The 14,763-nt window shown below is 40.5% G+C and overlaps 1 protein-coding gene across 1 annotated transcript; it reads left to right on the top strand.

Moving 5' to 3' along the window:
- The first annotated feature begins 5,552 nt into the window (after positions 1-5,552).
- On the top strand, positions 5,553-14,752 carry TMEM37 (transmembrane protein 37). The gene is made up of 2 exons (XM_007425536.4): positions 5,553-5,791; positions 10,875-14,752. Exons 1-2 carry the CDS (start codon positions 5,771-5,773, stop codon positions 11,445-11,447), a joined length of 594 nt encoding a protein of 197 aa, XP_007425598.1. The 5' UTR covers positions 5,553-5,770; the 3' UTR covers positions 11,448-14,752.
- The last annotated feature ends 11 nt before the right edge of the window (positions 14,753-14,763 follow it).

Genomic DNA, 14,763 nt, shown 5'->3' with positions numbered 1-14,763 from the left:
ACATAAGAAAAGTGTGAGATAGAGGAATAGTAGAACATTGCTCATGGATCATCTTAGCATAATGATGCCACTTTCATGGGGATTAAAAACGATCAACAAAAGGCAAAATGCTGACTTTGGTTCCAGTTTTTCCAGACTCATCAGAGTTGCCCAAGTGCCGTATTTCTCCTGCGTCTTCTGACATTGTGTGTTGTGCAATTCTTGCTGGGCTATCTCCTTTATGAAGAGCATGTAGATGTGTGAGTCTGCTTTATAAGAGGGAATGGAGATTTGTAACATTGTAAAGACTTAGCAGTGAAAAGCTCTGCAGACTCATTCAGCTATCAGACATATGAAATGCTTTCCTCAGTTGAAAGGTTTCATGCAGATAGGTTCTGAGATATTATAAAACATTATTTTGCATTTGTTTCCTTGTGTAGGCCAGATATAAAGTTCATAAGCAAATAAACCAAATAATGGGGTTAGATGACAATGAGATGCAAGAAGCAACAATTGGTTAATTCCTGTAGCTTTGCTGTCCTCCCTCTTCTGCATGTCTGCCAGTCGTGGCACTGCGTTAGATATGTGGTCGGTCTGATTGGATTACTCCATCATATCTACACTCATTCTTGTGGCTCCTCTTATATCCCATTCTCTTCTTATCCAAGCTGAACAAAGTTTTTGCTTTTTTTTTTTTTAAAACAGATTAGAGGAGTATTTCTCAACCTTGGCAACTTTAAGATGTGTGGACTTCAACTCCCAGAATTCCCCAGCCAGCAAGGTTGAAAAACACTGGATTAGAGTCAAGAAGGGAGCTGAGTCACAAGCAGTACTTTACTTACCAATAGAAGAGAATATGTGTATCTCAGGGTTGAACTGTAGAGTCCTTGGGGTTCTCTGAGCTTGGGTGTTTTCTTGCAAACGTTTCATTGCCCGGCTAGGTAACATCTTCAGCGCTAGAATGGGATGGGTTTGCTCTCTGTTTATATACAGTGGCATGCCCTGCCAGTGTTGGTGTGGGCGTGGGTTTTGTTTTATTTTTTTCCCCTCTGGTAGTTCCTTGATTAGGGTAACACCAAGATTATTACCAGACATACAATCAAGCAGTAAACAATACCCTAATCAAGGAACTACCAGAGGGGGAAAAAATAAAACAAAACAAAACCCACACCCACACCAACACTGGCAGGGCATGCCACGGTATATAAGCAGACATTCCGTGCTAGCACTGAGGATGTTACCTAGCCGGGTAACGAAACGTTTGCACAAAAACAACCAAGCTCAGAGAACCCCAAGGACTCCACAGTACTTTACTTGGAATTACTCTGCTCTTCTTTACCTTTCTTTGTGTGAGGACTTTAATCCAGGAGGCAGTGGGAGAGGTGGTTTGGCCCAGTCATTCCATTGTTTCACTATTTCTCTCTTGTGTAATCAGTAAAATCAGTAAGGACCAGAGAGTTAAAACATATGCAATTTAGTGCTAGTATGGAATTCTGATGGACAGTTAGCAGAGCATTGCTGCATACAGCAGAATGACAGCAGACAAGGTTGACCACAGATGGAGTAGGGGGGAGGAGCATGCCCACATCAGCCTAAAGCAGCCAATAAGCGTTGCTCATATCTCATCCACTACTGGTCACCTGGCTTCTCCTCTGACATAATAGGTAGCAAAGTGTAACCAATTTTACACACTTTGCAGCAGCCATAGAACATTTTTGGAGATAATTCTATTTTAACAGCAGTACAGCTATGGATGAATTAAGCTGTCTAACTCACAGGAGACAAAATATCACTGGGTATACATGGCACCAAAAAAAAAAAAAATTAGCCAAGGCATACTGGACCATGATTAGGTGAATGTAGAGAAAGATCTTTTTATCAACCCAAGCTACCATCCTGAATTTTTTTAAAAAAAGGATATTCAAAGGGAAATTGTCGTATGGAGCAGCTGAATTGGAAATGTTAGCCTGGACTGAGTCCCATACTAGCCCGGTGTTTGGGCCAACCTAGCTAACAAGTAATTTAAACACATAACATTTTAAATAATAATGGTATATTTAAATATTCAGCACTTTTCCTGTTTCTTCAAGGAGTTCCTGGGAGCACACCTGCTACCTTTTCTATCTTTGCATCAATCCCATCTGAAAGATCAGGCTGAACAGATGCTAAATGGTCAGACAATAAGCTCTGAGGCTGAGATAGAATTTGGACCCAAGTTTTTTTTTACTCCTAACGTGGCATTCTATCAACTAAATGTTGCTGTTCCTCCTTTGTTTTGTTCTTGTAGGATTTATGGTTCATCCAACAAAATTAGAACATTACACAGTGTTGCTTTTACTTCTCTTCAAACCTTAATTTCTGCCAATAGCATCTCCCAGGCATATTATTTGATGCATATATTTTAACACTACTTATCTCATTATTACTGGGAATCTGATCAATCAACTGCATAGCTGATTAGTCTCAATTTCAAAAAATACATTTTTAGGCATCTTTTTCCTCTCCCTCTCCTTCCACCAGCTTGCAGAAAATCAAGTGAATAGGGGGGAAAGCTGAAATCACTCCTGGAACAAGGGATCGCCAGAATCCTGATTTGTTTTTGTTTTCCTGTATGGATATTATTTCAGATTTGCTGCACTTCAGAATGGGCCGTGTCTTCATGATACATTCTTGTTCATACAAAAGGCTGTCCTCCTGTTCTGAGAATGAGAAAGCAGCCTTTGAGAACAGAAGAACAAGGGAGAGAAAATGGAATAATATGCTTGATGTAATAAACAGTTGGGAGGGTAGGACACCCTTCCCTAGCCTAGCACCGTCCAGATGTATTGGATTATACTTGCCATCATCCAATCAGCATACCAATGTTGGCTAAGTAAAAAGAGAGGTGTAGTCTTACACAGTTGAACAATGCTGGATTTGGAAAAGCTGGTTTAAAACTAGAGATGACCCCAAAAAAACCCAATGGTCTCATTATCATATTAGTCAAGGCTTGTCCTCCATCCCTTTCCATTTGTTTTCCTCTCTCTCCTCCACTTCTGAGGGATTTTTTTCTTTCTTAAAGTTCAACCTGTAAAAGAATTTCAGTGAATTCTAAAGGTGGTCTTTAGAGCTGTAGTTCTATGCTGTAAATATCTAGGCAACCACTAGATCAGTGTTCCTCAACCTTTGCAACTTTAAGATATGTGGACTTCAACTCCCCATCCTGGCTGGGGAATTCTGGGAGTTGAAGTCCACATATCTTAAAGTTGCAAAGGTTGAGGAACACTGCACTAGATGACAACAAAGAGACAGAAAAACTTTAAAATTTTGTTGCCATTTACTGGTCCACTGGATTCTGTAGTTCTATCTAATATAAGTATTATGCAGTTTACTTTATTATTTTTTCTCCCAAACAGCCACAACTATCTTTATTTTTCCCTCTTGGAAATAAGAATACAGTACTTATTTTTATCTGTTTACTTAGAAGTAACCCCACTGAGCTCAGTGGGACTTAACTCCCAGATAAGGGCATACATGATGGTAAGCTGTTCACCTACAAAATGTGTCAGAATGCTTTTCCTCAACCATGCTTCAGCAATATGCTCCCATTACCTCTGAGTTTCATAGAAACTGTAGTTCAGAAGGACACTAGGTTGGGAAGGGTACCCTAGTTCAATACTCAGCTGTTCTGAATCCATTTCAGGATCAAGAGCAAGAAAACATTGCTAAAGGGGTTTTTTCATGACACCTTTACCCATGGTTTAACTTAATTCCATAAGCCATGAAAAAAACAATTTTCTAGGTTTACATAGAGAAAGTTGTGTTCATGCAACATTCTTGGTTAAAATGTGTTGATTAGCTTTGGACTCAATATGTGGTGCGAATCCAACTACTGTAACTAGTTTATGATCCAGTGTGCCATGCAAATCAGGTCTCATATAAATTGGATGACCATATAGAATCTGAGGATACTGATTCCCAGCTGAACACACCAACAATGAAATTTGATGCTAGATATTAAACTCTGACTGGATTTGCACAGTGTTAAACTAGTGCTTATTTTGCCATGGTTTACTGAATAAACTGCAACTGATTAAGTTTATACAACATGCTAAGCCATAAACTGTGGTTTACAAACCAGAAAGTTTGGGCTCAAACAACATAAGCTGAAGCTGTATTACAGCTTAATATATTATGCAAACTCCACCTTTCTGTTGGCAATTCTTTACATATGTTGTAAGAAGCGCTTGGGATTGCACTGCAGCTGATACAAATGAAAATCTCCCTGATCGTTATTGAACATTTGGCTTGTGCCATCTTCTTTGCTTATCCTGGCCACCAGTGAATGACACCCGTCATATTCCTGTGTATGCCACAGTGGTTGAGAGATGGGTCTTTAACCCGTCTAATTCTGGCGGGAGGGTGTAGCATTTTGGATCAGCAGCATAGGGCAGAGCAGGTTACATCTTTATCCATAATTTAATTACTCTAATTTCCTGTCTTGTGCAACACACTGACCCAGAAATTAACCAGAAAGGCTGGGTTCACACACATTAAATGAAAATGTAACTGGGCTGTGCTTCAGGAATCACACAACCCAGTCACTGATTACAGTTTGAAAGCAGAAACATTCCCATTTTCACAATTAATCTAGCATTGGGACGGGGCTACCAGACTGTCTGGAAAACTCCCGACAGTCACGAGATGACGAGAGAGACGGCGAACTCTCACTTCTTTGCCGCCATCTAGTGGCCATCCTGATAGCCTTCCTTTTGGAGGTGCGGTACTGTCGCCAGAAAGTCAACGTGGACGTGATTCTATGATTACAAGTAGCTGAGACTGACTGACTGACTGACTGACTGATGGGAGTGGGGTTCACCATTAAAGGATCTGATCCATTCTTCTAGCCCTTAACCTTCTTAATTCAGCTGCTTTTTAAGAAGGATAAGCAGTGAGCGTCGCTGCTCTGCAATTCTTCCTCCGGCGTTTGGTGGGATCCAGGCAGTAAGTTGAGACTGAGGCATTGCAACATCCTGGCTGTATTTGCCTAAAAGACTCATCTTGATGAGTGTTAACTTTGCTTAGATGTTGTGGTGGTGGTTTTGCGGCGGTCTGTTGTGCGAGCCCAGTCAGTGTGATTAGTTCATAGCCTGTTGCGCAACCTCAAGCAATTGGGTTAATTCAGGATCCCGAGATTCACTGGTCGAAGCATTCAGCCACTGACAGTGCAACGCAGCCTCGAAGTCTGAAGGACCCACTGACCCCACCACAAAGCAGCCACCCCTCTATTAACCCAGCGTGGGGCAGCCACGCAGCCGGCCAACACGCTCCCTTTGTGGCCCAGCGTGCGGTGCGAACCTAGCAAATCTCGGGTTCAGTCAGGAAACTGGTTCAGTCACGCGGGGTAAGAGAGAGCGCCACCTTCTTGGAAAAAGCGGGAGGAGGGGGCGTCTTGCATTAAGTACCGACCTCCCTCAATTCCGCGAGAGTGGCACAGCAGGCGGCGGCGGCGGCGGCGGCCCCTTCCCGGCGCGCCTTGTTTCCCCGGAGCACTCCGCCCCCCCCCCCCCCGCTTCTGCCCGCCTCCTCCTCCCGGAGCTGCTGGGCTGCTGACTCAGTCAGAGCGAAAACTCAAAGGGCACTCCGCCGCCCGGCCTGACCGACTCTCCGGGGATGTTGTCCGGGGGGCCGCTCTGCCCCGAACCCCTCTGGCGCTGAAGGGGGCGCCGGAGACTTTTCCCGCCAGCGCCAGGGACAAAGCGGAGCGAAGTTCCCCTCCGGCTTTCCGCCTCCGCAAGGAGCGCAAGTCACCATGACAGCCATAGCAGCGCAGGTAATTTGGGGACAGCAGCGGAAGCAGGGGAGACTGCCGCGTCCCGGGGGTGGAAGAGGCGCTCGTTGGCGCGGGCAGCGGGGCTTGCGGGGCGCGGGTGCTCCATCCGTGGAAGCTTGTGCCGGCGGCTCCTTTGTTCTCCCCGATACGCGTTCGCTCTTCGCCCTCCAGGCGGAGCGGTTCCTCGCAGCGACCGACTCGGACTTCTTTATCACCTGTTGCTCTCTGCAAATCCTCTCTTGAAACGCGGGGAGGCGGGGGGGGGGAGCTTTTCCACCGAAAAACCATAAATCCTGACTGTTGCATTTCTTTTAGACGGAAAGTTTCCCTAACCAAGCACTGGTCTGGTACTCAAATATTGAAAAGTTGAAAGTCTTCTATCATACAGACTGTCTTCTCCCCGCTCCCCTGAAGTTCAGTTTTAAATCGGCCTTCCTAGATTTACTATCGCACAGGGATAACAGGCGTCTCACTTTTGTGGGCAAACGGTTGCACGGCTTTGGGAAGGGTTTAAAGGCTGGGAAAAAACACGTTTGAAGATTGGGCTTCAGGTAAAGAGTGCTGGTTTTAGTTCTTTCCAGCCCAATGCAATGTTACACGAAAGGGCTTCAGGCTCTGTCTGGCGGGTGACCCTCCAAGAAGTGAACCAAATGAGATGAAAAATTAGGGGGTGTGATGGGAGAAGCTGGCATAAAAAAGACTGAATTTGAAAAAGGCAGATCTGGCTTGGAAGAAAACTTTCCTGAAAAAAAGTTTCTGGCCAGATTTGGCCCATTTTCAAACTCCACCTTCTTTTGGTGGCTTCTCCTATTGTATCAGGTTTTGTCTAATTCTGTTCATTGTTTGGGCAGTCATCCTGCTGATGAGCAGATAGACGGAGTCTCCTGAGTCTCTCTACATAATTTCTTTCCAACCTTCTGTTGTGTTGGAAACATTTCATTTTGTGTGTGTTTCTACTCACCCCCTTTATGTCCCTATAGAAGAGGCAGCCGGGCAGTGATTCAGAATGCTGATGTTTAATGTCCATTCTTAAGCTCCCCCTCCTGATCATGTGACCCAGGGCAGAGCTATTAAGAAAAACAAAATTAAACATCCTCTCTTTAAAGGTGGAAGGTCATGTGACTCAGAAGGGAGCATTTACAGCCTGCCCTATGCTTCCCACCACTAAAACAAGATGGATGTAACATGGGGGGGGGGGGGAGAACAGAAACACACACATACCAACATATATGCATCCAACCTGATAATATTCTGAGGGGAATTCAGATAAACACATGCAAATCCAACTAGTGGGGTGAGTAGAAACACACACAAAATGAAATGTTTCCAACACAACAGAAGGTTGGAAAGAAATTATGTAGAGAGACTCAGGAGACTCCGTCTATCTGCCCATCAGCAGGATGACTGTCCAAACCATGAACAGAATTAGACAAAACCTGATACAATAGGAGAAGCCACCAAAAGAAGGTGGAGTTTGAAAATGGGCCAAATCTGGCCAGAAACTGCAAAGAAAAATATTCCAGAAAAAAAAAATCTGCCTGTGCATCCTAATAGGTGATCAGTTGGGCTCCATTCTAACTACTCCATTCTAAGCCTGTCTCTCTCCTGGTCATGTGAGCAGAGTATATGCAGCCCCCCGCTTCCCAATGCAGGCATCACACAAACACTCACAGACATGGGGTAAGAAAGGAGGCACATTCACCCAGAGAGATGGAATGTGTTACTTCATTACACAGAAGCAAATACAGATGCCTCCTATAGCTATTGCTGATAAGGAGGTTGGAAAGAATTAAAGAAGTTATGCTTGATGTGCTTTCTCTACCTTTTTTAGGGGTGGGGGCATCTAAGAACCAAAGTACCATCCTCAAATTGCTCAATTTCCTTCCTTTTTCTTATAATGCAATGAGTTGTTTACAAAGATCAGCAAGTCTGTCCCTTGCTGGCATGTTACTGATGTTTCAGCAAAACTGGCTTGTGCACAGCAAGTCTTGTACAAGAGGGATTTTCAAAACAAAGTGCGCCACAGGAATGGCAATTAAGAAAAAAGGAAACATAAGAGAATATTTCTTGATCAATACTTTTGGAGCTAAATTCCTCAGAAATGGAATAGTGCTGACTAACTCAAGATTAACTTTCAATCTCTTTCTGTAATCATCTTTAGCATTTATGGTGTATTTTAGAGTTTTCAAAAGCTTAAATGCAAGGATGACAAATCAGTAGTTCTCCAAATATTGCTGTTCCCAGCATTCCTCATAATTGGCCATGATGATTGGGGTTTGGGTGAGTTTTAGATTAGTAACATCTGGAGAGCTACTGATTCCCCATTCTGCTATAGTAGGTACTGCTGCTTTATCTTCTCACATTCAGTTTGTCCAAAATGAAATGTATAGCCTCTTCCCTCTTTCCTTATTTTTTGACAACATTTATAAAAAAAATTGTCTTTTCTTTCTGTACAAAAGCCTGGTCATTTCTTGCCAATTAATGCTCTTTGTTCCTCTTGGTCTTCTCTTGTCTTCTTTTCATCCACCTATGTCTATTAGACATTTAGCTCACCAAAGGCTTATAATCTGTTCGTATCTTCCCCTCAGCCCCTATTCACATAGCATGTTTAACTGGGTTAAAGAGGGTATTAGGGGATCATGTGAACATCACAACACAGTGAAATAAACCCCAGTCAATGTTAATGCCAAGAAGAGGGAATTAATTTTAGCTAGAAACAAGCCCCAAGTTTTTCAAAGTTAAACTCCTCACTTAATTGTGTGAAGAAGGTAGAAAAGAAGCAGAAGGGGATAGGATAGGTAAGCCCCCACAATGTTATTAGGTGATAATTCACTTAAAAAAAAAAAAAAAGACAGCTGGATGACTTCAAAAATGACCACCACATGTGATCATCCATGATCAAGTGGTGCCAGATGTGAATTAATTGCCTGCTGAGTAGCTGACTCAGAAGTATCATCCATACAGATCTTGCAGGAGTTCCTTATCCTTACTTGTAAAATCTTCTGTTGCTTTATCCCTCCATGCTGATATTCCAGCACATCTCTTCCTGTTGCTATCACTCTTTACAACTCCATTGATCCTGGACATCTTGAAATGACTTCTCCCTTGACGTCCCTGATGCCAGAAACTATTTAAAAAAACCTTCTTCAAACTCATCTGTCCTGAAAGCCTTGAGATCTTTCTCCCAACCTCAATACTGTAGTGTAACCAAGCCAAACTGCATGTCATGGGAAAAAATGCCTATTCTGTTCTCTTCTTTTTCTTGAGTTGTTCCCCTGGCCTGTTTTAGACTACAGTCCTTTGGGATTAGGGTCTTTCCAGCCTGTTGTTTGTAAAATATAAATGATATTACAAAATGAGTACAGTATAGTATGATACAGATGAGGGAAAGCAATTAAAAAATAGCAAATGAAGGATTGCTGCTTTGGCTATGCCAGTAAGTGTTATAACCATGGTTATGGTTTTGCACCTTATCATTAAACTACTTTTTAATGCCAGATAAACATCAAGAGCCAGCACAGTATAGTGATCAAAGTGTTGGACTAGAACTGGGGAGACCCAGGTTCTAGTTTCCCATTAGCCAAAGAAACTCACTGGGTGATTTTGCATCTGTCACTGTCCCTCAGCTCAACCTACCTCAGAAGGTAGCTCTTGTGGAGACAAAATGAAGGAAGGTCCTGCTATAAGTGATGTTGAACTTTTAAAGAAAAGGTAAATCTAACAAATAAATAGTTGGAGGACACCTAGATGAAAAGGCTGTTGCCTTTGTAGTGCATGCATGAGATAGTCAAAATAAGATGTACTGCTGGGGATTCATAATGTACTAACACTATTTCCACAAGATGTAAAAGTAGAACTTTGATACAGCTATGGTGAGGAAAGATACAGTAAAGGCAAAACAAGTCTAATCCTGCAGTGTTATTTCCTGTTATTCCCTTTCAGTGGGGAAAAGCAGCATGTGGACAAAGTGAGTTGGATTGTGCCAACTCTCTTCCCAGTTTTGCCTGTATTCCATTATTCTTCCTCAAAAGGGGATTTAGGGGAAAAGCAAAGGTCCTGTATGAAGCTCTGCAGACCAAATGGGCTAGGTCAGTTTAAGTCTGTGGGAGCCAAGCTAGAATGTTTCCTTTGAAAATTTCTAGCGGTCTTAAGCCAGATAGCTAGTGGAACTGTGTTAATCAGAAATACTTGCCTGAAAATAAGACAGTCCATTTGGGTAAATAGATCTGTGCTTACACAGAGAGATTTTAAGAGCTTACTTTGTAATGGTGATGGTGGGGATTTCCTGTGACTGTCAAAAATCAGTCTCTGCTCTTTTAGCAAAACGCATGCTGCTAGCTATATCCGCTGGTATTAAAAATTGTATCTTGAGACTTCTCTGAATAGTTGTCTGTCAGGATGTGTATGCAAAAAAATTCAAAGGAAGTCACATTATTGTAGTTTCATTTCATTTCCTTGAGAATGACAAATTACAGATAATGTTCTTTATTTCCAAATGTTACATTCCCATAGAATAATTAACAGAAGATTTACAGGGCTTCTATTCTGTAGAATTCATGGAATGCGTTAATAGTGTTTAAACTGTATGCATTCTTCTTAAGACATTCTCGGAACAATTGTGTATAAATGGTCTTTAAAGTATATTTAATTGACTTTAACTGACGATATGAATTGGCATGCCAAAAATCACAGTTTGTTGTCTGTTATTTAAAAGAGATACAGTATGGTAACTTTATACAACCCTCAGTCTGTTTTCAGAAACTCTGCAAGTGAGCAATCTAGATTTTACTAAGAGCAACATGCCTGGTCACCCTGTGGGGCTGAGAGAAAGAACGAATAGCAGAAAGATAAAGAACCAGAGAACAGGGAATGTCAGAAAGAGAGAATACATGTGGCCTGATTCACTTTGGGGTCTGGCTCCACAGCTACTGTCTGTCTCAGTTCCAGCTATCACAGGCACTCTGGCTTTCAAAAGATAATCCCAAGGGGATGCAGCTCTTAACAAAATAGTCTGTTCTACCTCAACTAAAGCTATGTTTCTTTTTTTCTCTTCCTTTTTCTTCTTTGGGAATTTCTCCTGAAGACCCAGTGGTTACTTACTCGTAGAAGACCAAAGAAATCATTCTTTGAGACATTTATTAGGAGCTTAATTATTCTCTGCGTTGCAATTGCCATTGTTTTATTGTCCATTGCAGTATGTGATGGCCATTGGCTTTTTACAAAAGGAAAACTCTTCGGGCTGTGGCATTTCTGTACCATTGGAAGCAACAGCACCTTGAAATGTACCACTGATCTCTCTCTGACCAATATCAGAGGGTTAAGCATAGGAATGACATTTGCAAGAAGTATGGCATCTTTCGCTGTTGTTGTTGCAATCTTTGGCCTGGAACTTCTCATGGTCTCTCAAGTCTGCGAAGACATCAACTCAAGGAAAAAATGGTCCATGGGCTCAGTCCTCATTCTTTTCTCATTTCTGCTGTCATCTGCTGGAGTGGTGACCTTTCTAATCCTTCTGAGGGACTACATCACTATCACAAGTTTTACGTTAACCTATTGGTGTGAATTTATTGCAACATTCCTTTTCTTCCTTAATGGAATCAGTGGACTTCACCTTAACAACTTAACTTTTCCATGGAACAGAATGAGAAAAAATTAAACATGATGAACAGCAGCTCAACCAAATACCCTGAGAATATATTGCAGCTCATCAATGTTTGAGAAAGACGCCAAGGGGGTCATTTTTGAGGGGAATTGTTTAGTTTTGTTTTGTTTATAGCATAAGATAAAAGATTTCCAACAGCTTGCTACTTTCTAGAGGATGTCTCCAAATTCAGTTGATAATGGATGCTGAGTACTGGAAATGGGAAATTATAACCTGTTGGGATTTTAAATAATGCATCTAACCATAGTAATGGAATAGCAAAAAGTAACTTGCTTAATTTAAAACTCAGTTCATAAGCCTCAATGTCCTTAGTCCAGTTACAGTCATTATCCTTTAAGTATCTCACTGAAATGAATAAGACAACAAATCTCACTATTTTCAATTAGTTGGGTGGGGACCAAATTCCGTAGCCAAGTGGAATAAGACGTACGCTGTGTGAATGTGTTTTGTTCTTACCCTGCATTGTGTTCTTCTCAAGAAATATTTGTACTATGGAGGGCATAGGGCAGTGCCAACCAGAACTTCACTTTCAAATAAACACAAATAATTTGCATTTTCACATGGCCAGATGTAAGCCACTATTAAAAGCTGTGCTTATTATTTCTTTCATTATACATAATTTATACATCATGCCAGCACTGTATGCATTTTCTAACAGAGTAAACTGGATCCTAAGATCCTTTCCTGCTGAGAAGCAAGCTATCCATCTAACATAATCTTTTAAAAAGAGCCCTGTGCTATTGCAGTTTAATGAATTGTAGTGGAGAGTCAACCCCTTCCTGCAAGCTAGAAATATTTTTTTCATAGAGACATCGCAACTCCATGTATTTCTAACTACAGAGGATGTAACCACAAAATGCCCTGTTCAGTTTTACTTCCTGCTTTTCACAATTACAGAAAATTAAGTTTTTATCCCTCTAAAAAGTATATTCTCAGCTAAGAATACAGGGTCATCCCTATTACCGTAGATGTTTGCTTGCGGTAATGGTAAAAATAGGAGACTCATACACTCCTTTTTTTGACATATAGCTTGTAAGATTGCAACCCTAAGACTTTCCTACAGTATGAATGAAATAAATTGTAGATCAGATTTAGCGTAGGTTTAGAACATTAATTCTCTATTATTCATTAACAACTTGTGTCCTTTATCGTGTACTGTAGTTTCATAATGTTTTACTGTAACAATAATGCATTAAGTTGAATAAACTGGGGACAGTTGTTGCCATTTTAAAACATTTTAAATGTTTGAATCCATCCCTGTGGATTTTCTACTTCTAAATATCCTATACTGCCAATCCAAATTTTCCATTACTGTCAACAAAAAAAAATCAGTAGCATAAGAAACACACAGATAAGATGTCAGACTGTCTATGGAGAAATTGCACTGAACCATTGTTTTTGAAAGAAACACTGTATTCCAGTAAAAGCTGCATGCCAGACTGAATTCTGGGTTTACTAATTCTTATTTATACTTGTGTCTTTACAGCTGGCTGTAAGACTATTTAGGAATGCCCTACTTATTCTACTAAGTTTACCTCTAAAATGTTTGAAGCTTCCAAACCATCTTTACTTGGGAATAAAGAGCCAGTATGTTGGTAGTCTAAACAAGCTTCCCCCAATCTGGTGGGTTCGGATTAAATGCCTAACCCCAGCCAGCATTTCATAGGCTGCCTTGGGCAATGGGAGTTATAGTGTAATATATTAAGAGGACCATAAATGGAAAGAGTCTGCTCGTCAATTAACTAGACAAATTATGATAGAAGCAGTAGCTTCACATACCATGCTAACAGCATCATATACTTTTGTTTACCATGACCAAAAGAAGATATCCCATTCATTGTCCCTTAGGAAGATCTTGGCACTTCATTTAACTTGCGTTTTTATTATTACCTCTTATGCATGGTTAGACTTTGCACAGTTGAAGAACATGAGATGTTACTACAATGAAGTATCTCCAGATCCTTCCCAGGGTGACGGATGCCCTGCAATTAGCAAATCATATCTATCTGTATTGTTTTGTGGTCTGTATAAATTAAATTGTATGAATCTGAAGAAAGATACATTTGTTTGATTGGAGCTTTGATGTTTTCACATTGAGAATAGTTTTTAAAAACAATAGCTTTTTTTCCCCAGTTGCCAGATGTCTATCATGTTACTAATTTCATTCAACAGCTTTCCCAACCACCTGGTGAAGAAATTTGAAGTTACCTTGAAAAATATAATCTAAAGAACTTAAGACAAACCTTGATCTCCATGGAGCTTTCCAAATGGTTAGCTTGCAATACAACAAATGTGGAATTCTTCCAGATTTCTCGGATGATATACTGCTAGTGTCTGTGTTTGCTGCTGTATTATTTTCATTTTTCTTGCTCTGATGATTCAATCCTTTGCCTGGAATTTCAGCTCATGTTCAAAAGGCTGAACCCTTTCTTTTCATGGGCTGAATGAATGGTCATCATCCTTGCCTTTCAAAAACGATGGTTCTGATTAAATTAGGCCTTCAAAACTATCCAATTACAATACATTAGAGACCAATTTTGAGCTGACACTCTGAAAGAGCTGTAAATACTATTTACAGTTGACTCTTCTTTGTCCTATTAAAGGCTATTTGCTAGTAAATGCCAGAAAGTGTTTGTTTAGATGATCTTTATCTGTGATAATTATTGTTTTATTAAGTAAGTTATAGTAGGTAAGCTTTTCTAAACTGTTTTCTATAAACTATAAAAGAAAATTGGAAGATATCTAGGATCTGAATGTCAAATGTTCAATAAACTACTTAGGTGATCTTTATCTCTAATAATTATTGTTTTATTAAGTAAGTTATAATAGGTAAGCTTTTCTAAACTGTTTTCTACAAACTGTAAAAGAAAGTTGGAAGATATCTAGGATCTGAATGTCAAATGTTCAATAAACTACTTTTTAAATGGATAATTCTAGTCACCTATAAATGTCACAGCTGGGAGACATACAGCAAATGCAAGTGAATATATATGTACACACATAAACCCCTGTACTTGCACTAAATGATACAGAAAAGGAGCTGGAAAAAATTCTCAGAGAAATCAGAATTTGAACTTAAAAAATCTTTGTAAAGTAGATGTAAACTGATAACTTGCTTGCTGTGCAAAACTACAAAATTAGAAAAAGGGATGTAACTTAAGAATTTTGAGCAAAGATTCATTAGATAGTAAAGTGTACAGAAATGAGATGCAATGTGCTTGGTCACTAGACTATTAAACGATTCCTGAACAATGTATTTATCCAGAGTGTTTCCTGACTTTTCCCTAAACTTTGAATGGCTAGATGAGTT

Source organism: Python bivittatus, unplaced genomic scaffold (genome assembly GCF_059951505.1).
Source record: "Python bivittatus isolate LINGU-HERP-01145 unplaced genomic scaffold, Pbiv_v1 ctg000480_np1212, whole genome shotgun sequence".
NCBI classification, from domain to species: domain Eukaryota; kingdom Metazoa; phylum Chordata; class Lepidosauria; order Squamata; family Pythonidae; genus Python; species Python bivittatus.
This window is presented reverse-complemented; position numbering and strand designations above follow the sequence as displayed.